Source organism: Aythya marila (assembly GCF_965140915.1).
Source record: "Aythya marila genome assembly, chromosome: 21".
NCBI lineage: Eukaryota > Metazoa > Chordata > Aves > Anseriformes > Anatidae > Aythya > Aythya marila.
Genome location: NC_139062.1, coordinates 5,661,351 through 5,684,670, shown reverse-complemented (window position 1 = coordinate 5,684,670; position 23,320 = coordinate 5,661,351). Strand labels below are relative to the sequence as shown.

At 42.0% G+C, this 23,320-nt stretch overlaps 2 protein-coding genes across 2 annotated transcripts; both read right to left on the bottom strand.

Annotated features, from left to right (window-relative positions):
- Positions 1 to 4,371: 4,371 nt before the first annotated feature.
- Positions 4,372 to 8,330, bottom strand: CFAP107 (cilia and flagella associated protein 107; the record flags this gene model as incomplete). Its single annotated transcript, XM_082776852.1, has 5 exons — positions 4,372 to 4,634; positions 5,262 to 5,439; positions 6,297 to 6,410; positions 7,667 to 7,798; positions 8,295 to 8,330. 5 exons carry the CDS (start codon positions 8,328 to 8,330, stop codon positions 4,372 to 4,374), a joined length of 723 nt encoding a protein of 240 aa, XP_082632978.1.
- On the bottom strand, positions 8,223 to 23,093 carry LOC309886215 (uncharacterized protein). The gene is made up of 7 exons (XM_082776851.1): positions 22,721 to 23,093; positions 20,356 to 20,572; positions 19,879 to 19,942; positions 18,354 to 19,120; positions 15,897 to 16,352; positions 15,493 to 15,556; positions 8,223 to 9,213 (listed from the first exon to the last, which is right to left on the bottom strand). Exons 1-7 carry the CDS (start codon positions 22,895 to 22,897, stop codon positions 8,439 to 8,441), a joined length of 2,520 nt encoding a protein of 839 aa, XP_082632977.1. The 5' UTR covers positions 22,898 to 23,093; the 3' UTR covers positions 8,223 to 8,438.
- Between the last annotated feature and the right edge of the window lie 227 nt (positions 23,094 to 23,320).

The following is a 23,320-nucleotide window of genomic DNA, read 5'->3' as shown; positions in this document are numbered from 1 at the left end:
ACCCCATATGGCAGTAAGAATATCATAAATGTACTGCAGCTGAGATCTGCTTAGACTGGTTAGACTTACAGCAAAAAGCACAGCAATGGCATCGTTTGAAGATGGTGCCTTGGAAGAGCTGATCATTCCATCTCAGTTCAACAAACAGAACAAATGGTTGGTTTTGGTTGGTTGGTTAAAGGAAAAGAGTAATTGCTAATGACAGACAATTCAGTGGTTTTGTCACCAATATGAAAAATACATGTTTAAATATATAGGCGAGCTTTGCCAGATACGTGTGGCTAGAGCAACTGCCATCAAAGAAAGCTTTTTTACATTTTTGCAGGAGCTGGGTAAGTCAGAATCCCACCCAGGAGCTATGCATGCTCAAGGGTGCTGTTCAAGGAAATCAGTGCAATGGTGTGTGCGGATTTGGAGGACAGGACTTGGCAGGCATTATATCTTCATTAAGTAGTGCTTAAATTCAGACCAATGAAACTGTTTTACCAGAAAACTGACTTAGCTCTTTCTAAGCACCTTCCAAGGAATATTTGTAATTTCTGAAAGAGGCCTTCGGACCATGCGAACAACCTCTTGTCACCAACCTATCTCTTCTCCCTGATACCCTGCCATTTTGTCTCTGTGACCACCCTCACTTCACAGCTGGCTTCCACAGTCCCCAGTTACTGCAGAACTTGCCAACCAGCATCACTGTTCCTCGTCTGCATCCCAACCCTGACTGAGATTCTCAGTCCAAAGAATGTAGCTTCTTGTTTGTGCAGCTCATCTGGGCTGACACCAGGCTCCTTCAAGGCAAGAAATATGCTTGCTTTGAGAGATGTGCGTCAATTCTAACTACCACCTTGTCTCTTTAATGTCACAGAAGTTCAAATATGAGGTTGATTTCATGCAATCAAGGCAGTCTAGAATGTTTTCAGAACAGACAGCTGTATCTCTATGCAAAATTGAAAAGACTGGTGCACTCTTGCTTTCCAGTCACAGGTGACCATAAGGCCCCGAGACTAAAAAAAAAAAGTTTTTCAAGAAAAGGTTGGATGAATCCAACATATCTGCAAAATAATTTGCATCTGAAGAAAAAACAATTTGGTATGGTGATATAGTGATAGGTAGATAGATAGATAGATAGATAGATAGTGATATTTCATGGTAATGCCTGATTGGATATTTCGCTATTGATCATTAGGTAATCCTTGGAATTTTATAATTATTCCCAAGACTCCCAAAGTGTCACACATTGATGAATTATGCCTTACCAGTTCAGAAGGTCCTAGAATAAACATTATCTATCTACTTGTCTGGTAGAAATTAAGTTCCAAACTGGATCCATATTTCAGAGGCCTCCAAGTCCAAGAATATTTAACACCAGGTCTGTTTCCAGTTTATCTCTCTTCTTTGTGAGGTTATGCTATTTTCATCATTAATTTCCCATCTTCCTGAAAAGTGCACATCTTCAGAGTGGAACCCAGCACCTCTGTTGTATCTTTCTGTTAGCTGACTGCATTTTCTATTTGCTGTTCTTAAAGCATAGGCAAAAGGATTGTTGTTTTAGTGTCCCTGTAATGTAAGTCCTTAACATTTCTGAAGATTTGAGGGTGTTGGCAAATGTATTTGTGTTAGACATAACAAGAGTATTTATTATTGAAGGACTCCCTATCACAGCAATGTAAGCGTAGGGTTAAATGGCATGGTTTGTATCACAGGAAGCATCGCTGTCTATTAACTGTAAGTGTAGATATCCTTCATCATTATCTGCTATTCTTTCTTCAATGCACTTACCCGGTATAGTACATGAAGAAAAAGTGTGTATATGCTTACCTCTGCGTATTGGCAATAAACTAGATATACAGCATCAGAAGCTAGGATAATGATAGATCCAAATGGCCAGCAAGACAGTATAAATGAGGTATTACCGACGCAGTCCTGTGTTTGAAGTATTGCTTTCAGCAGTGGCTCAACCTTATGGTTGGGGGGTTCTGTCTGGAATAAGTTAGGTCGATTACATTTTGCATCAGAAGAAAAAAAAGGGGGTGGGGGAAAGCCTTATTGTCAGTTCCATTGTATCTGAAGTTTTGTCTTGCAGGCTATTCGAGCGATGCATTCAGGATAACAATGTGTACATTCAGCTTTTGCTACTGGTTTGATTCCACTGTCACTGAACTCAGACCAAGAGATGGAGAAGCCTTGACTCCTTCTGTCGAGTTCAGCGGGCTTGGAGGCTTGAGTCACCAAAAGGCTAGTTAGATATCCGTGATGTATATTTAGTATTGCTGAAGTGAAAGCAGCTAATCACTTAAACAGTTCAAAGCAGATATTTTGCTACTGGGTATTATTAATCATAACTGACATGTCTTATGGAGTTGTGCATTTTTTATATTTAAGAGGCTCTCTATCAAAATGCATTTCATCCACTTAGCTAGCTAGCATGCTTTGCTTGATTCCTCTGGGTGTCGTAGTTGTGCATTTTACTTGTAAATGGCTCAATAGTTGAAGAGATTAGACCTGTGCCTGGGGAGCCCTGCCCTGTCAGCTTACAGGTTTGAAATGAACGTTTTCATACAAATTTCATAGATAGTACTTGTGCATCTCAGTAATTCCCTGTACCACAAGCAGGTAATTTCTTTCCATATACAAGCTTTGGTTTTAGAAGCATAGTAGGTAATAATCATAAATGTTTAATTTACTATAAATATTTAATATTTATGAATGATTGATGACCAGACTTTTAAACAAACTGATAGAGCTGTATGAAATGGAAGAGTATCCTTGTGCAATTGTCTAAGCCATATTCCAAATATTACATGGGCTTTGTTTTACTGTTGAGTTGGATGCCTGTTTTATATATTCATAAAAAATATTAGCACATGGATACTAAAATACACTTTTTTGTAGTGATATTGACAATACAAGGGATCTGGATGGACTCCTTTGCAAATACAGGAATTTCTGTACCTTCCAATTTTCATTCCATGTAAGGAATTCTTTGTGGATTATTTTTTTAAATAGTTTTTCAAGAGAATATGTTTTTTATAACACAGCACCTCAAGCAGGTCATTTTTTGGTTGGCAGTTCACTGACTACTTTCACCTATTTTGCTTTCAATTTTTTTTTTAATTATCTTTGGTCTCCCTAAGGCTTAGAGTCCAAAAACAAGCCACACGATGCTTTATCTAATTTTCAGGGTTCTTGCTTCTCTAAAAGATTTCATTAACAGTGCTACTTTCTGATTCATGCAATGAGCTGGAGGTCTGCATACATCTCTGCAGGGATGTCTTGCAAAGATAAGTGAAGAATCGCTTTACCAATAGGTGCCACTGTTGCTCAACACGTTTACGTCTGAATCATCAATGTCCTTCAGTTCAAAATACATTCAACCTCAAAAAACAACAACAACAACAACAAAAAAAACCTAAATCACTGTGACTAAAATGTGTCTCTGTGCAGAGGTAGAACTCCAAATACATTCTGGCCAGAGGTTTGTCCATGCGTGCTTTATCTTGTGCCTAAAAATCCTTACAGTATTGTTAATATTGAGCAAAACTGTTGACGGAAGAGATAAATACGCATTGAGTTAATTACAGATACATTTAATCTAAGACTTTAATTTGGTGTATGTTTATTGTTGCACCTCAGACCCACAGCAGCTGAATCTTGCAGATATCTTCTCTGGACCAAGCATGATTTAAATGCAGAACTTGCACCTAACTGCAATAAGAATTTGGACTTCTGTCAGTGCTAAGTATCAGGGTGCCCCACCCAGCAACATAAAGGCCACCAACTGCTATTTTTTCTGGGCTTACTGTTTGGTAATGTAAGGCCAGCTAATGTAGTTTGCAGCTTATCTACCCTTAAATGCTGTTCAGTATGTAAAGCCAAGGGCAGCTGAGGTCTGCTTGCTAACTACGTTCGGAGAAACCTTGGTTCACCTTGTCCTTAGGTATTCAGCCATTTCATATGCTTACTTTACTTTTGTCTGTTTCAGGCATGTTATGGAATAATATGTTTCTTTTCTCCTTTCTCTGTAAAGAAATGTATAGCAAGCTGTATAAAAATGAAATAACAACAAAGGACAAAGCAACTAGAGATTTATAACCTTTCAGGTTCTGTCCCACTTTGCTTTTTTTAATTCAGCTATTCATTGACTAGAGTCTGACAGGTATAAATTTTGTTTTCAGTGATTTAATATCTTCTGTTGAAAAAATATTCCCAGCCATCTGCAGCTCAGAACGTAACCCAGCAACTTGTTCTAACCAGCAGTCAGCTCTCTCTCTGCCTGCGTAACCTAATTCCCATTCCTTCCGCACAGAACAGATCACTCTTACGTATATGAGCAACAAGCTGTATTAAGTAGTACTTAAGATCACACTAAGCCGTTTACATAGAGGTGTCTCTTGCTTTTCTGTCTCTCACTAGCTGGCCGAGGGCTTGCAGATATTTCTGACTCCCTTCATAGTCCAGGATTCTATCAATATTACGAGGACGACGTCCCTGCCTGGAAGGGAGGCTATGAGTTGTAGCAAAAGCAGAAACTGGTGGCTTTTCATAGGAAATGGTGTAGACACTCCTCATCATTCCAGCTTCTTTCTTGTGCCATTTTTTCATCAGGTGCTCGAGCAGGCCGTAGTTGGTAGGTGGTTCTGAGACAAGAAATGGTTAAATGTTATGAAGGATAAAATTAAATATTTGGTCCTGGTGTTGTTATTCCACAAGGGGCACGGGGAATGCTTGTACTATTCTGACAACAGATTAAGGACAGACTGAGATCTTTTTGTTCCCAGGGCATGTGTGCATCCCTCTGGCTGGAGGGGAAAATCACTGCTAGATATTGCCAGGAAAGCAGTAAAGATACAAATGTAGAGTCTTGATTCTTCATAGTCTCTCTGGTAAGTATTAAAGAAATTACCAGAGGTGTATATATCACTTAAATTCAGAAACATACTAACACTCGCTGAATTCTCCTGCCAGTTACAGCTCACAGGTCCCCTTGTTTTCAGCTGCTGTCTGGCATTATTGCATAGGTAAGAGCAATGTTTCCACCGAAGGCTTATCCTACACAGCTTCCCTGCAGCCATTAAGTGTAGTTACAAGGATAACATTTCTACTTTAGTGATCATAAAACTAAGCTACTGACTGGGTAAGAAAGCAGCTAAACTTCACTGGAAAATCCATTTTCAGACTGATTTTAAAAACAGAAGGGCTGGCTCTAAGTCTATATGTTCACCACTGCACCATTTTATGTTTGAATTAATAACAACAAAAGCTACCAAGAATGGGGAAATCTGATTTCTGAGGAATCCAGGCAAGCTTGCGTCCATTCCAGCTGCGGAGGGGAGGCAGCAGAGGGTCATAACCGTGTCTATTGTATTTATCGTCATATTCTGATACTAAATTTCGGCTTCTTGGTTCCTCGTGATGTGTGAAGAAGTGCTGTGCTGGCAGGCCCTGCAATGAGATGCACATGAAACCGTGCCATTTGTCTCAGTGCATTCAGATGGCTTAGCATGTTTTTGAGTCCAACTGTGCTACCAGTGATACCACAAAATTTTGTAAATGCTTACATTACTTTTACTTACAACTTAATCCCTGAAGATAAAGGCATTTGCCTTTAAAGGAAGGTAAATTTCCAGTTAAACAACAACATCTGTACACCATGAGATCTGATTTGTCTGATTTCAAGACATTCATCATACATTTGCAGGAACATTTAAGCCTGCAACTGAGAAGCTGATTTTCTCGTGCTGCTGGAATGTTGCGTTGTACATTAGCATTTCACATACTCTCTAGCTGTCTGTCAGGAGAGAATGATCAGCATATCTGGGGATGGAGAAGTACATTAGAGGAAAGGACATTCTACCAAATGATACTTATGGGAAAAGTGTTATTCTGGGACTCATTTAAATGTAGTTCATTCCTATGAATTGGGGCTGTGCCAATCATCTTTTACCAGCAAGGTTTTACTAAAGCCCACAGAACGTCCTGAAGACATGATCCCCAGTCCTAGCTAGTAACGTGCTGATTTTCTTTATGGACACTGGTTTCCCTACCAGGCAGATACTGGGTAAACAATCAGAAAGAACCAAGGAGTACATGCTGTTTGTCTGCCTAGAGGCATCCCACTTTAATCACGCCTACAAGGGAGCACTCTGGATCCTGTTAAATGGCCATAGAGCTGCAGTGCCTTCTTTTACACGTATACATGTTTAGGGATATAAAACGTGACATAGGCAGCAGTTATAAATCATTGCTGTTAGGGATTGTTAGCACACATAACCCTGCATCTGAATTTTTTTTTTACTTACCTCGTATTTCTTCCTCATGGTTCTTCTTACTGTTTGTTCTGGTTTGTGATCTGGGAAGTAAACGAAGTCTGTGCTGTATATGCTGCGGCCAAGTTTCCCAGTGGGTTTTATAAACTAGAGAGATATACAACACTCAGGGGATGGCAAATACAACCTGGTAATTACAGAACTTCTGTTCCAGAGCTACTTTTTCCATCTATGCATTTTAAAAGCACTTATTTGAAAGGAACTCTGCACCACACACTTATCCGCAGATAATAAAATCAGCCGATGCAATCAGCCATTGTAAAATACTGGACTGATTCTTTGGTGTAAATATAAGATGCAAGACAGCCCTTGAAAAATTATTCATGGTTTGGTGTTAAATACCTGCCATGTGAACTAACATTGGAAAAGGACAAATTAACCCATTTTTCTCTCTTTTTCCCAACTTCCTGACACAGCAGGCCAGGCTTTGCAATATATTGTCTAGCATTTTGCTCAAGTCCAGTTGGAAAAATACAAAGAAATGTTATGTCTTCTCTGGAAGACTGTTCCCTGCCTTATTTCTTCAGTTACAAAAGCTTTTTCTTAATATTTTCATTACTTTTCAGTTTATTTCACCCTCATTTATAATCTAGTGAAATACTTTATGGATTTCTTTTTTCTACATAATTTTTATACCCTTAAACTATGTAAACTATGTTCATCTTCTGAGATCACATCAGATTTCATAAATGTCAGGGAAAAAAAAAAATCTAAAGGAAGTAATTTTAGTGGAGTCAGGAGGATTTGCCCTGATAGCTACAATATTGAACCTAACTGGCATGTTTTAACAAAATTAAATGTGTAATGATAAAATTTTATTCAACTCCTAAGTAGGACATGCAATCTGTAGAGCAGCTCTGCTAGCAAAAAATGCTTTTGTTTGCACAAATGAAACCAACATCCAAATTATCAAGGATCCTTTGATACAACTAATAAGTATCAACTTATGGAAGGGCAAAAGAAGCCTCTATTGTATAATACTGTTATATAATATTAAGTTGTACATATGATTGCTGTATAGTTGTATATATGATTGTTGTATAGTTGTATATATTATTAAGTTTTATAACAGTCTATAGCATTTTTAATTGGCAAACTTTGTATCTTGTGTGAACCACATCACATACACTGTGCTCAGACTTTGCTTCTGTCCTGACTTAGAGATAAGAAAAGCAGATCATCAAATGAATGAATGGAGGCCAAGCAAGATGCTTAACCTTCTCTCTTTTATTACTCTTCTGAGATGAGCCTGCACTCCAGCTCCCCCTGCAGCTGTGTACTGTTTGCAGAGAATTGATTTTGACCCATTCTATCCTTCTCTCACACTTCTTTCATGCTCTTACCCTTTTTCTCTCTTCCAGCCAGTTTCCAATGAGAACTTTAGTAGAGTATTTTGGTTCAATTTTCCACCAATCCCGTCCATCTTTAATAGATGCAATCATATTTCTTTGTCTCACCAGTGCTCCCTTCCCTGGCTGTTGAATAACTGTTCTTCCAGTTTTGTGGATGAAAGATTACTCAGAAATCCAGTGCTAAAACAAAGGCAGAGAGGGCTCTGCCTGCCAGGGAGCTGGAAAGCATGGGTGATGTGCGAAACTGCTTAGCCTTAGAACCACTTGTGTTTGCTGTCCCCACAATGACCTAACCACATTCTAGGCTGCATCATAATTCCAACTGAGTGAAACAGTGGCTCCTAACCCACTCAATTAAGCTATCTTTTTTTCTCTAATAGAGCTCACAATCAGAGCACTGTGATAAGTGATTTACTCATTTACACCAACACACCACACACACCTGCACTACACCCAGTCTTTCTTCATAGATGCATAAACACATTTTATTTTAAACGAGTAGGATGAACCAGGATGTCCATTCAAAATAATGTTTTTATTTATTGACATAGCTAAAGATAAGAGCTTGCAGCATGGTACAAGCATGTATAACATTTGCATATTCCATGGTCCAACTAACAGCTGGAATGCGCTTCACATGAGCCTTGTTTATCATTGCTAATGGCCGCCTTTGAATGACTACTCGTCACCTGATATTAAATATCCTAAAAAGATATTTTTCTAGCTTGAGGCATGAACAGACTCCTGGAATCTAAGATGTTTACTATAAGCCTTTTAGGAAGTTAACAACGCTGTCCAATCCCCTTTTACCAGATGGAAATGACAACCCCGCATAATCATACAGACTTATGATTCCATGGAATCCATCCTCAAGGTGGTACCAGGTCACTCGAACTCCATTGTCCTCCAGTCTCTTCTTGTACAGCAAGCCATCGTCCCTCAGCACATCATACTCACAAGTCAAGATGAAAGACTCTGGCAGCTGGTGAACAATAGCATCTTCAGCTAGCAGGGGACACAGGTTGGGCTCACAGAATCTTTTCACTGTCTCATAAACTTCAGCCACAAAATCAGTGGGCCTAAGTGGCTTCACACCTCTGACCTTAAATTTTTCAGGGATGTTGTCTGCACTCACCCACTTCCTGTACTTCAGCCTCATATCTGGAGGAATATGAGAGCCCTCCAAGACCTCTTGCATATGCGATGCATCCCCATTTAGGTATTGCAAAGCAAAAAAAGCAGCACGTTCTCGGAATAAGAGAGGGACTCCTCGATTTTGCTGATAGGAAGGTAAATTGAAGTCCAGCGCCTGAAGGCCTGGGTAGATCAAGATCTGAGCGCGTAGCCTGGGGAGGTCTGATCTTCCTGCCAGGGTCTGGCTAACAGCAGCTGCTAGATTGCCCCCTGCACTGTCCCCACAGACACTTATACGGGCAGGGTCCACCCCGTAGTGCTCTGTGTTCCTCATGAAGTGTATGGTAGCATTAAGACAGTCTTCATACGCAGCAGGGTATTTGTGTTCAGGAGCTAAACGGTACCTAATACATAAAGAGACAAGTATAGGAGAAGGAAATGTCATTAGTATTAATTTGGAAATGCTATCCTACAGTGCCTTGCAACCCCATTGTTTTGGGGTATTTTTCCTTCAGGTCAGGATATTCATTACCTTCCAAGCAGGAATTTCTTGGCTAGTGATTGCAGATAAGCTGTAAATTGTGTGTTCAATCACAAAGACACAGGAAAGTAGGATTGTCTTCTAATTAAGTAACTGAATGAGACATTGTAATTCATTCCTTAGTTGTGCTGAAACCCCCAGTGTATTCTTGACAAGATTATTTAATGATTTTGTGCCTCTGCTTTCTATGTGTAAAAATGGGAGCAATATTGTGTGATTATTCTCTCTTTGTCTGTAAATTACAAGTGTTTGGAACATCTCACTGTATGTTTATGTTCAGCACAAGGAAGACTTTTTACCTAAGTTCTAAATTGGCTTTTTTAGATTTTCTTATTGTGGCAAATATTCCCATTGGAGTCTTTTCTGAGTATATCAGTGCATGAACAGTTAGGAGCTGTGAAATCACAGCTATCACTATTTGTCTCTTTATGTACTTTCTTGAATTCTTTAGATTTTTTTTTTTCTGTAAAATATTACATCTCCAAAAACAGTTAAGCTCTACTGTGGCACCACAGCAACAATAATCTCTGAACAATAGAACTGGGTAGGGCTCACTTACTGAACAGATACAACTACTGATCCACTTTCTCTAGATATGTAGCGGCACACTTTTTCATAGGTATCTGGAAAAGAAATATTTTCATTAGTATTTTGCTAGTGACCTAATCTTTGAGACATCAAGGGAATATACATTTCTAGAAAGGTGTGTATTTCTTTTCAGACTTTCTCCAAAATCACACACTTAAACCTCTCGTTTCAATTTAATGAAAACATTAGAATATTCTTTGTACATTATTATAATTCCTCCAGCACGTATCTTACCAAGACTTCCAAACACCCAGCCTCCTCCATGAAAGAAGATGATAGCTCTCCTTCGCCTGTGTGATACAGCTTTAGGCTGGTAAACCCTCACAGGTACTTCATTAAACTGCAGATCCTGGATAAAGAGCTTTGGGTCTACCCTTAGTCTCCGTCCTTGTCGCACGTATCGGCCAAAAGTGATTTGACTGCAAAGCCCTGTCTTCTCCAAAATCTTTCCCTGTTAAAGGTAAAAGAAATTAAGGCTACTTAAAAAGTCTTGATTTAGCCAAGTTGTAAAAACTCTGCATCATATTTACCTTGAACTCTATTTGAGGAAAATTTTAAAGAAACACAAGGTTCACAAGACAAGAAGTGGTAATGTAAAACATTAAGATTCTACAATAAAACGCAATCGTAACAGTGTAATAAGTTAGAATAACCACCATGAGGACCGCTCTTAGAAGATAATGGCTATGCAAGCATCTCCTGAACTCTTTCTAAATGGCTTCTTGTATTCTAAGTACTGCTAGGAGAGTTAGTTCTCATAGGTTGTTTAGTCCCTATTTTGCCTTCATAAACTCTTGGAAAACAGTGAGGAAATGTAACTCTGCAGTTGGTTTTCTTGGTAAGAATGTCCAGTTCTAAGAAAGTGAGAGATCTCAGGATAGAGTCAAAAAATTGTATTTCTTTTAAGAGTACCTAGGTTAGTTTTACCGAGGAGAACTACATTATATCATATTAGCAATCACTGGAATCTTCCAGATCATCTTCTGAGAAATCAGATGTAAAAATCTAGGCTTCACATACAGCAATTTGACCCCTGTTGTTTGATAAAAATAAATCTCTTTAATTCAGGAAAAACAAATTTCCAAGTATCTCACTTCCTATAGAGTAAAGAAACCTACTTCTATTACTCAAATCCAGTGTCATTCTATTATCTTATTAGCAATTTGATATAGTGCATCCAAATTGGCCATCTAGGAATACACATTTTAATTGTCAGTTTTGCCCATCACACCATTGTGATTAGTCTTGTTTTATTTATACTTGATAACAACAATTAAATGGTGTATACAGAAACATCCTCATAAACTCTTATAGTTCATCATTGCATAAACTAATACTGCTGAATTAGACCATAAAACTCAGTGGATTTGCAAATCTGTAGTGCTGAGATGTGCTGTGCAAGTTAGTTACTGCTTTTTATTTGTACAACAGACTTACTGAACAAAATCAAGAAGCATCCTTTCCCAGTGCTGTTGCAATGAGCTCACTAACTAGAATATAAACCCGATGTATTAAGTGAACAAGTAAAGAGAAGGCGGGAACAAAATTAACCGAGTTCATCAGTGCGCTCAGTTACTAAACAATTTTAAATGCGTAATGTGAGTCCTTATCCATCGCCTGGTTGCCTTCTGGTAGGATGCAGGAGAGCTGGGGAGCAGGGTAAGTGCACTTCGGGAGGATGCGCAGGGTGTAAGAAGCCGTGCAGGAAAACAAGGTCTGCGTGCTCAGGAAGGGGGATGTCGGGGCTAACGGAGCGAGCTAAAGATTTTCCGAAAATCCGAAGGTGCCGCAAGTGACAGAGGAAGCGTTTAGGAGAGCTCTAATGCCGTTTATGCAATGCTGTAAAAGTGAGCCCGGGGATTAAGTAAAGCAGCCCTAACCGGATTTTGCACCAGAAATGTCAGCAACCGCAGGAGCGGCCGAAGGGGCTGCGGTTTCCCCCCCCTGCCCCAGGAGCTGCCTCCCCCTGCGGGCACCTGGTGGGCGACCCCCGGCTCGGCTCCCGCGGGGTTCCACCAGCCCCGCACGCTCCTCCCGAGGAACCGGCTCGGGGTGCGGGGGGCCGGGGCGTGCCGGGGGAGGGGGGCAGCTCCCGGGACCGGGGCTGGGGGCGCCCGGGGGTCCCCGCAGCGCTCCGCGGGGCGGTCGCGGGACTCACCAGGGCCGCCGTGCCGAGGAGGACAGCCAGGACCAGGCGCAGCTTAGCGGGCTGGTTCACCCCGGGCGGGATCTCGTAGCTGGGCAGCCCGAGGAGCACCGTGCCCAGCACCAGCGCCGCCAGGGGCAGGAGCAGCAGCAGCAGCAGCAGCAGCGCCGCCAGCAGCGCCATGGCCCGGCGGCGGCCCCGCGGGGCTCCCCGGCCCGCGGCGGGGCCCGGCAGCGGCCGCTTCCCCCTCCGGACCCCCCCCGCCCCTGCAGGCCGGCGGCGTCACGGCCCCGTTTGTGACAGCTCCGCAAAGCCGCCGCCGGGGTCATGGTGCGGGCGGCCAGCGAGCACCGGGGGGCGGCCGCGCTGCTGGCGGCACACGGGCGTAATCTGGGTGCCGGGAGGCACGGCCTCAGCCGCGCGTCCCGGTCCTGAGCTGCACGTCCCGGTCCTGAGCTCGTTCGCCAAGAGCCTGAGCCTCTGCGGAGCCGCAGCCCGGCAGGGCACCCGCGCTCCTGCCCGCTCCGTCCTCAAATCGCCGCGAGCATCCCTTAAATTTAGGTTTTCGTTGTCCGAAGGCGGCCTGCTGGAAGGGCAAGGCAGGCACTGCAAAGAGGTGATAGCTCCGATTTCATGAATAATGACTCTTCTCCACTGGCTACACTAGCTTTTCGATTACGTCTTGCATAAAAAGGTTCTCTGCTACGAGCAGGTACCACTGATGAATGTGCTTCAACAGACAGACCTACCTGTCCCATAATTGCTCAGGAATTTTAGCTGCTATTAAAAAAAGAACCTTACTCTGGTGTATTTCAGGAGAAAGCTTTCAACGTCACCTCTGTGTACACCCAGGGAAATCTGAAGTATAGCATTTGTTCTGTAAAAATCACTGATTCCCTTAGTCTTATGATTTGCTTTTTTTTTTTTTTTTTTAATAGGATTTTCTTTTCCTCAGTCTTAAGATTTTGAATATATTCAGCTCTGTTTCTCATTGCTTTCATCAGCAGAGTACAATAAAGCGTGAAATCAAGTGATGCAGCACTGCCTTGTCCTCTAATGAAAACTCAAAACATGGAGAAAAGTCACAGCACAGGGAACCTCACTCTGAAATACCATGAGGATATTTGGGTTCACATTTTCTCTCTTTAAGCTCAGCCTTTTACAATACACTGATTAGGAGCCCAGTTCCGTGATTGATACTGTCTTTCTAAAACCTGTCCTTAAGTGCTCCCTCTCAACCAATATCTCTTGCCCTAAGCTTCTGAGGGCATAGTGGAGACATCCCAAAATTAAATAGGAGTTTATAGAGCCATGGTAATTTCAAAATCAGGGCCAGCCTTACTTGCTTTCAAGAAGGTGACCCAAATTAACACAGGCCTTCTACAGCTACTCTTCTTGCAGATGTGGTTCTGCAATGCCCACTGTATGCGTTGAATCTCCTTGCTGAGACTTTGATCTCTTCCTCTTTTTCTGTAGCTTTCCTCTAACTTCCCTCCAGCTCACTATGCACATAACTTGCGCTTTTTATCTAAATAGGATAAAGTCATTCTTTGTAGCTTATCAAATGAACATCACAAAGATCCTGGCTGTAATTCACAGGAGTTATTAAATCCAAATCATTCCATGAAAAATGTTTACATGGACATAAATCATCTTTTAATTAAACACAAGTAATCAATCACATGCTGTTTTGATGGGAAATTGAAAAATAGCCTGTGGAAAATGCTAAAACCATAAAGGCTAAGCTCTCAATAGTCTCACAAGGACAAAGACCACTGTTCAGATGGGATTTGAAGTTCACTAATTTCAAAATTGGTATTTTTTTACATCAAGGGGTATCACGTTTTTGCTGACAATTACTATCCAAGATTTGGGAACTTCCACTGATTTTCTTAGATAGAGAAACATTACCAAAAAAAGTTGTTTCTACAGGCCCTTTATAAATTTAACAACACTGTCCAGTCCTCTTTTTGCAGAAGGAAATTTCAAAACTTGATAACCATATAGGCTCATGATTCCATGGAATCCATCCTCAAGGTGGTACCAGGTCACTCGAACTCCATTGTCCTCCAGTCTCTTCTTGTACAGCAAGCCGTCGTCCCTCAGCACATCATACTCACAAGTCAAGATGAAAGACTCTGGCAGCTGCTGAATAACAGCATCTTCAGCTAGCAAGGGACACAGGCTGGGTTCAAATTTCCTCTTAAATTCCTCAAAAATTTCAGCCTTGAATTCACGAGGTTTGTGTGGTTTGTAGCCTCTGGCCTTAAATTTTTCAGGGATGTTGTCTGCACTCACCCACTTCCTGTACTTCAGCCTTATATCTGTAGGAATATGAGAGCCCTCCAAGAGCTCTTCCATATGTGATGCATCCCCATTTAGGTACTGCAAAGCAAAAAAAGCAGCACGTTCTCGGAATAAGAGAGGGACTCCTCGATTTTGCTGATAGGAAGGTAAATTGAAGTCCAGTGCCTGAAGGCCTGGGTAGATCAAGATCTGAGCGCGTAGCTTGGGGAGGTCTGATCTTCCTGCCAGGGTCTGGCTAACGGCAGCTGCTAGATTGCCCCCTGCACTGTCCCCACAGACACTTATACGGGCAGGGTCCACCCCGTAGTGCTCTATGTTCCTCATGAAGTGTATGGTAGCATTAAGACAGTCTTCATACGCAGCAGGGTATTTGTGTTCAGGAGCTAAACGGTACCTAAAACAAAGGAGACAAGAAGAGTAAGAGATGGAAATGTCATAACTATAAATACAATTTTCCTAGCATCCTACATTTCGTCATAACTTGCAATATTTTTTGTTCAGCAAAAAACAATGACATACTCTGATAAACATGTATTTTTCCAGCAATTTCTGACAGATAAGTAATAGCTAGTAGGAGGAAGTTGCAAGGACGTAGCATCGTGAATTTTTTCTTAGAACCCTGAGTAGAACATGAGTGAGACAAGTTCATTGTGGTCTTCTGGTGTAGAGTGCATCTTCCTTGTGGATAATGTAATTTAATCAGGCTGCACCTCACCTTCACTTAGGGTATGTCCTTGAGAATTATTAAATTTTATTTTTCTTGATTTAAGTAATTGAGGCAGTTATATTTTTCTGTCTTACCAGTTTTATATATTACCATTTGACTGTGTTACAAACCTCACTGTAGTGTATATCTAACTGAACAGATTACTGAACCACTGCCTTCCAGGTTTGTTCATTAGTCATTTAGCTCCTTAGAAAACTCTTCTAAGAAGCCTTCCTCCTTTTCGTGTGGTGCCAGCATAGTTCTGCGTTGTGCTGAGGGATACCTGAAGGTTACGAGCGGGTCTGTTTGCACTCTCCCTGCATCAGCAGAGAAGGAGAGAAGACATATATACATATATATACGTACTTCAGAAGGGGAGTGTGGACTGAACTCACCCCACAGACACCACCACCGACTCGCTTTCTTTGGCGATGTATCGGCAGATGTTTTCATGGGAGTCTGCAAGAGGTGGCAGTGCGTTAGCTGCTGAGGCTCGGGGTGACAGCAGCCGCCTTGTCCCACCCTGGCGGTGCCCCCCCGGCCCCTCGCCCCCTCTCGCAGCCCCTCTCGCAGCCCCTTCCCTCCCCTTCTCCCCTTTCCCCTCAGCCCCTTCCCTCCCCGCCAGGCGGGCAGCCCCGCTCCGCCCGCAGCCCTCCGCTGCCGCGCCTAACGGGGAAGCTGCGCCAGATTCCAGCCCAGGGTGCCGGGGAGGAGGAATTCGTCCCCCTCACACCTCAAGAAGCCGGCGGCGGCAGCTCAGGGCTGCTTTCGGGGCCGCCAACGCCCCGAGGCGCCCTACCGATGCTGCAGTACAGCCAGCCGCCGCCGTGGAAGAAGATGGCGCCCGGCCTCAGGCCGGCAGATGGCGCCCGGGGCCGGTAGAGCCTCACCGGCACCCGGCCAAACCGCGCGTCCACCAGCGAGAGCTGCGGGTCCGGCCCCAGCTTCCTCCCGGAGCGCATGTAGCGGGTGAAGGCGATCTTCGTGCACACCCCCAGCTTCTCCAAAATCAGCCCCTGTTCGGAGAGAGGGAGGAGAGGCGGGCTGAGCGCGGGGCGCCCCCCCCTCCCTCCCCGGGGCAGCCAGCGGCCGCCTGAGGGGAGGCTGCCGCGCTGCCGAGCCCGGCCGCCGGGCAGGTTGCCGTGAGGGGAGACCCTGCGCCTGCCTTCCCCCGGCCGCTGCGGGGGCATCCAGGCTTCGTGGTAGCGGGATTCAGCCTCCTCCGGAGCCGCTCGGCGGCTGCTCCGGCTGGGTTCTCAGCAGAAAGTCTGTCACGGGAGAAGATGGAGCCGTGGCGGTCCCCTGCGAGGCTGCGGGCCCGGGGGAGCGGGGTTGCTTTGGCACCGCGCGCCTGAGCAGGTAGGCCCGCGCGTTGACCCCATGCCCTGTCAGGCAACGAGCTGTGGGGAAGAAGCCTGGGTGTTCCCTTCTCAGTGTCACCAAGTCCTACGGCTTCGTACCAGCCTCCCACCACTTACCACCTTCCAGCCCAGATGTCATCCCTCCAAGGTTTCCCAGGAGTCTCTTGTTTTAGCTGCTTAAAAAGCACCTGGCCGCCTACCAGCGTTACTGGAAAGCCCCATGAATGCCCCGAAAACATCGCCTGTGCTTAGCGAAAACAAAAATCAAAGCCATCTTGCTCTTAATAAATTATTCATTTAAATTGAGATAGGAGAGCTCAGCAGATACTGTTTGGGCTCATGGTTGGCTTCACCCTTAAGTTAATAGGGCAATCCTGAATGAAACTATCCGAGGTCTGATAGAAATGCTTCTGAAAAACTGCCCTCTGAAGCTAACAACCAAAATAAAAAATAAAAATAAAAAAGAAAGCTTTCATTTAAGTGTTAATGCAGCTAGCAGGATCCAGCTAATTATATATATAACGTGACAAAAAAAAAAAAAAAAAAAACTAAATCCCACTTCTGGCAGAAATAACGGCAAAGTAACTCACCACAGCAGATGTACTAATCATAAAAGCAAGGACAATTCGAAGCTTTCCAGGATGATTCACTCCAGGAGGGATACTGACATTGGGGTAGTCAGATTGAATTGTTGTCCTAATTGCTGTTATGAATGAAGCAATAAAAATCACCAGCAGTATCACTGACAGTATATAAAAAAATGCCATTTCACTTAACAAAAGATGAGGTGTCTCTATGCCTATCTTTGATTTAGTTTTCTCAGATAACGTGGACTCTTAGAGCAGTCCAAGTTCAAACAAGTTCCTTCAGCTGTCACGCTTAAAAGTCCTTGGAGATGTTGCGCAAGGTGCCAGCATGCATCACATTGGAGAAGAGGCAGAAGAAAACGTGTTTAATTTCCTGTTTAGTGTCGTGTTAATTGTGGGATTGATAAAGGGCGTGGTAGACTACATGGCATTCTTGGATTGTGGATATGTGTTGCTGTTTACAAGAGGAGCAAGCCAACTAATGTAGAGGTTAACTTGTCTCTTGCGTATGATCTGCAGCCACAACATACTGCTTCTTGTGTTATAGGCATTCTTTAAGTAGTTTGGAGTATATAGTCTTAACAAGGGCATTTGTAAAGGAAAAAAGCTGGCTAACATGGGCTTTGCAAAAGTAAATGCGTTGACCTTGTTTTGTTCTTAGAGTATTTAAATATTGGAACAAGCTTATCAACACACTCGTATGTCTGATAAATGTAGGAACATACTTAGAGCATTTCAAAGGTCCTCCATTGCACTTTGCACAAAGCTGTTAACGGAGGAACTCTGTCAGGGATGGTTGCATTTTTGACTCCATTTTTGCAAGTCTAAAACAGCAGTTGCCCAGCCCATGGAAATTTTATGGAAGACGGTGACTGGGACTCTTAGGGTTGGATGCTACGTGCAACATATAGCAAAGGCACTGATTTATAGTATTGTCATATTGGTACCTTTCTCCTTAGCTGAAACGCACTTAGTCTTCTAGGAAGGATAAAAGCATAGATCATAATTGAATGAAATGGGTCAGACCAGATGTTGATTTAAAATTTTACAGCATCTTTAATATTTACAGAGAAAGTAGCAAGTGCCTAGTCCAAATAGATCATTAAAATAGAGACTGCATATGGAACATTTCAGATCACACTAAACTAAACTTTCACAACATTCTTTAAATATACTTTTGGAGTGATCACGCTGGCATAATTACTCTGAAACTGTCCTATCTAAACCTCTTACATGGAATTTAGGAGCACAAATGAACGCAGAAAATTGGTAATTCTTATGGAAAGAAAGAAATTTGTTTCTATAAGCTTTTTAGGAAGTTCACAATATTGTTGAGACCCCTTTCTCCAGATGAGAAGGACATCCAGTCACTATTAGAAAAGCTGATGATTCCATGGAATCCATCCTCAAGGTGGTACCAGGTCACTCGAACTCCATTGTCCTCCAGTCTCTTCTTGTACAGCAAGCCGTCGTCCCTCAGCACATCATACTCACAAGTCAAGATGAAAGACTCTGGCAGCTGCTGAATAACAGCATCTTCAGCTAGCAAGGGACACAGGCTGGGCTCACAGAATCTTTTCATTGTCTCATAAACTGCAGTTGGACAGTCAAGTAGCACATGTGGTTTGTAGCCTCTGGCCTTAAATTTTTCAGGGATGTTGTCTGCACTCACCCACTTCATATAATTTAATTTAATATCTACAGGAATATGAGAGCCTTCTAAGACCTCTTCCATATGTGATGCATCCCCATTTAGGTACTGCAAAGCAAAAAAAGCAGCACGTTCTCGGAATAAGAGAGGGACTCCCTGATTTTGCTGATAGGAAGGTAAATTGAAGTCCAGTGCCTGAAGGTGTGGGTAGATCAAGATCTGAGCGCGTAGCTTGGGGAGGTCTGATCTTCCTGCCAGGGTCTGGCTAACAGCAGCTGCTAGATTGCCCCCTGCACTGTCCCCACAGACACTTATACGGGCAGGGTCCACCCCGTAGTGCTCTGTGTTCCTCATGAAGTGTATGGTAGCATTAAGACAGTCTTCATACGCAGCAGGGTATTTGTGTTCAGGAGCTAAACGGTACCTAAAACACAGGAGACAAGAAGAGTAAGAGAAGGAAAGGTTGTTAATTTTAAACGTATTGCTGAAAATACTGATTCTTGCAACCAGCAATACACCGATTGCCTTAGAATTTTCCCTTTCTCCATAGGTTTTCTTAAATAAACTGTGAGTAGTAGGTTCAGGTAGTAGAGGTTAATTTGTCAGGACCATCGTCTCTTTTTGTGGCATTGCTCAGGTATTGAACAACACAGGAGTAGTCAGCTACTAATTATGCCTAGGTCGTATGGGCAGTCATTTAATCAGTTTATGCTTCACCTTTGCATGTGTCAAGTAGCAATGAGAGTATTTCCTTTCTATGTCTTTGTTGCTCCAACTCTATCATCATCATCCAACTAGCTGTTAGTATATTGATGATAATGTTAGCTTGTCATTCATGTAATGCTCCTGTAAGCAGCAAGTATTTTCTTTGAATGAGGGTTAAGTAGAATATTTGACTTACTGTCTGTTTACTATCAATTTTTAGGTGGGAATTAAAAGCATGTCCTTCTTTTTCCAGTTAAATATTCATAAGCATTATTTGTGATTTAATCAGACAGTAAAAACTGAGTCAGTCTTCGGTGGTTTCAAACAAGAGCAGAGGAAATTTGTAAAAGCACATGGCTGACAAGTCCTTCGGAAATATCTACTGAGCATGGTTGTTGCTATGATCAGGCTAGCTATAAGGTGCTATTCATGGTGTAGGAAATAATCTCTTAAAATATGGCATAAGAAAAAACTCACCCAACAGATACAACCACTGAGTCACTTTCTCGGGCAAGCGAGCGGCATAGGTTTTCATGAGTGTCTGAAAGAAATATTCTCATTTGTTGTTTTTTTTTTGGTGTTTTTTTTTCTTCTGTTGTTGATTTTTTTCCCCCCTCAACAGTGCTGATGTCCATTGTGTATGGCAAAGAATTGCAGAAGAAAAATACTGTCTACTTTTCTTTGACCCTTCCAACATAGCTCTGCAGATCTTTTTTACCCCCTTATCTTCCCTTTTCACTATCTGTTTGCAGCTTGTTTTTTTTGTCTCATATCTCATTGTTCTTCTCTTTAAGAGAAGTCAGGTAACGCATAGCAGATGCCTTCTTCTGAAAGCTTCTGCGGTTATACTCAAATTCTATAACTGCTACAGATCAAGCAACAATCAACTTTACCATTTATGATGAGGTCGCTTTTTAAACTGAATTATAGTAATTTTTCTGATAGTTATCTTACCAACACTTCCAAGTGTCCATCCTCCTCCATGGAAAAATATAACTCCCCTCCTTTGGCTGGAAGATGGAGCCTTAGGCTGATAAATCCTTACGGGCACATTCCCAAAACACAGGTCCTTGATGAAGAGCTTCTGGTCTGCTCCCAGAGTCCTTACACCTTGCATGTACCGGACAAAGTTAATCTTGCTGCAGATCCCAATCTTTTCCACAATCTTTCCCTGTTCAAAGGCAAAAAGAATAGGGAATTCACTCAGAAGATTCTGTATTTTCCCAAGTAAAGGAACTGCAATGTCAGCATACTCGTGATATCTAAGTCACGTCTTTTAGGAGAATCATTAAATATTTGAGTAGTTTTACAGGTGCAGTACAACTGAACAAGTAACAGTAGCATCGGGAGAGGTCACATGAAAAGCCATGTTCACCACAGAGCCTAATCCCAAGGCAATCCAGCATTAACAAAGACTGGTGAAGTATATCCCTTTGCTTTCTCAGCAGGTCCTTTACCTGTCATTGAAAATGAGTTTGGTTTTTATTTGCTGTTCTGTCTTTGCTCTCTGAGAAGGTGGGAAAACATAGTGAAAGATAACAGTTCTGGTGATGAGTTAAGATAAGAATGTATTTGATAACTGCCTTTTGATTCATCTCAGGAATATTGACTGGTGTTTGCAATATATTTGCAGGAAGTTCCTGAGGTATTTAGTAAGCCTAAGCACCTGCTCCTTCTTTAAGCCAGTGATACTCACACCAGGCACCTAAGGGTGAAAACAACCCAACTGAGAACTACAGGTCCCAGATAACATTACAAAAACAAAACAAAACCAAAAAGCCCTTAACTTCTTTTTTTAAATACTCTATTTACTCATTTCAAACTCTTCAAGCTCTTATTACACATTAGGGGTTTCCCATCAAAGACTGCCATGTTTCTATGGATTGTCAGTACTGTGTTATCGCTCAATATACATGTACCTACCTGTGAAAGGTGTTTTTATTCATCAGTGACTGGCTATTTATAGCTCTTCTCCATATTTGATTTTGAGGCTGAAGAAGCTAATAAGCTTTGTACGTACTGATTTTAATTTTCTATAGAAACTAGTCTCAGTATTTCTGCTTCTATACAAACATGCTGAAATGATTTATTCTATCGTAATTTGCTGTTTTCCAAGCAGAAATGGAATAACTACAAAGTTGTTCTCACCTTAACATTGAACTTTTTGTGTGTGTGTGTGTGTGTGTGTTTTGTTTTTGCTTTTCATACTGTGTTATGTTGCAGCAGGTCTAGTTTATGGTACGAATGGGCAGTGTACATATGGTACAAAAAGAGCTGCCTTTTTCAACTGCTGGATTGAAGTCAGTGTTTTCTGATTACAACTTGTGTTGAGACAAAGCATGAGAATGTACATGCTGGAATTCTTTAGTGTGATCCACTATAATCTAGAATATTCCCAACTGATAAATATATATGTCTGTCTGTGTGTGTATATATGATATCATTTTAAAAGAATTTGTATCTTTTAGAGGTGCTATAGTAATTTATGAAGTTTGTGCACAACTTCTCACATACTCCTAGCCCTCCTATCAGCATTTATTCCTCTATCATTACATTAAAATATTCCTGATTCAATGAGATCCTTTGTTAGCAGAGATCACCAAAAGTTGGGTGCTGGTGAGAGCTTTAACTCTTGTTAGCTTCCCACTCTTTTACATGCCAGTTCACTCTAAGAAGTCAGGCTGGCCAGAACTCTTCATTCCCATCAAAACAAGCCTGCTTAGCTGCTCAGAAGTTACAAAAATGTGTTCAGGGGAGTTGAATTTCTGCTGGACTTTGCGTTTCTGTTGGATTTTGTTACCTGATGTTGTCACTTCTTTGACAAAGAGCAACGACTTTCCCCAAAACCAGCCCTGGCAAGTTCCGTTACTAATTTAATCTTCAAAGTAACTACAGAACTCCTCACCCCTAACTCCAAGCAAGCTTGAAAGCATGGCCCAAAGACATCAGATCCTAACCTGAGCCTAGGTTGGAAATAGTTTCTATTGCATTTCCATTAACCATTCTTAATCAAATTACTAGGTTAGCACAATTTGTTTTAGAGGCACAGTCAGGCTTTCAGACCCTTGTGCTAGCCAGTGCTCCCATACTGCCTAGTGTAAGAGCAAGGCAGAATCTGATTGCAATAACGTAGTGTAAAGAATCTGGTAAACGTTTCTTTAGCAAAACCGAGCTTCTAACTGCAGCTTACAGCATGATACCCGTGCCCTGCTTTCCTCTCTGAAAATTGATTCAAGCAAGGCTCTATGACTGCATCAAGTTCCAAATTTACAGATTCACCATTCTTCCCACAGAAATCATATGCAGTTAGTTAACTTACCACCACAGCTATGCATATTAAAATAATATGAATGATTCGGAGCTTCACAGGTTGATTCATTCCAGGAGGAATTTCGGAGTTGGAGACATCAAAATTAATTGCCCCCATGATCAACAATATAAATCCAGCAACAAAAACTGCCAGGAATAACACCAATATAGTGTAAATAGCTGCCATTTTGCTAAGCAGTAGACAAAGTGATCTGAAATGTCTTTGATTTGACTTTCCAAGATATCTTTGCCTGGTTACTTCCTGATTCTCAGATACCTTTGTTCGTCACAGGGCTGTTCTAGTGGGGGAAAAAAAAAAAAAAGAAAAAAAGAAAAAAAACCTTTCTCCTCCCCTTTGCAAATACATTAGTATGTATCTTTCACTTTCCCACTCCCTCTCTCCCCACTCCCATTATTTCACAAAAGATAAACTGTTTCAAGTGCTGAATTCTGTTAAAAAGCTATGCCAGCAACATTTCAAAATTTTTGCAAAAAAAACAACAACAGTCCTTAGCTGGCAGAAGGACTGCATTAATGTTAAGATAATTAGAGGTGGAAAAGGGACACAGGACATTCATATGCCTTGAGTCTGTGACACTATAAAGTACAT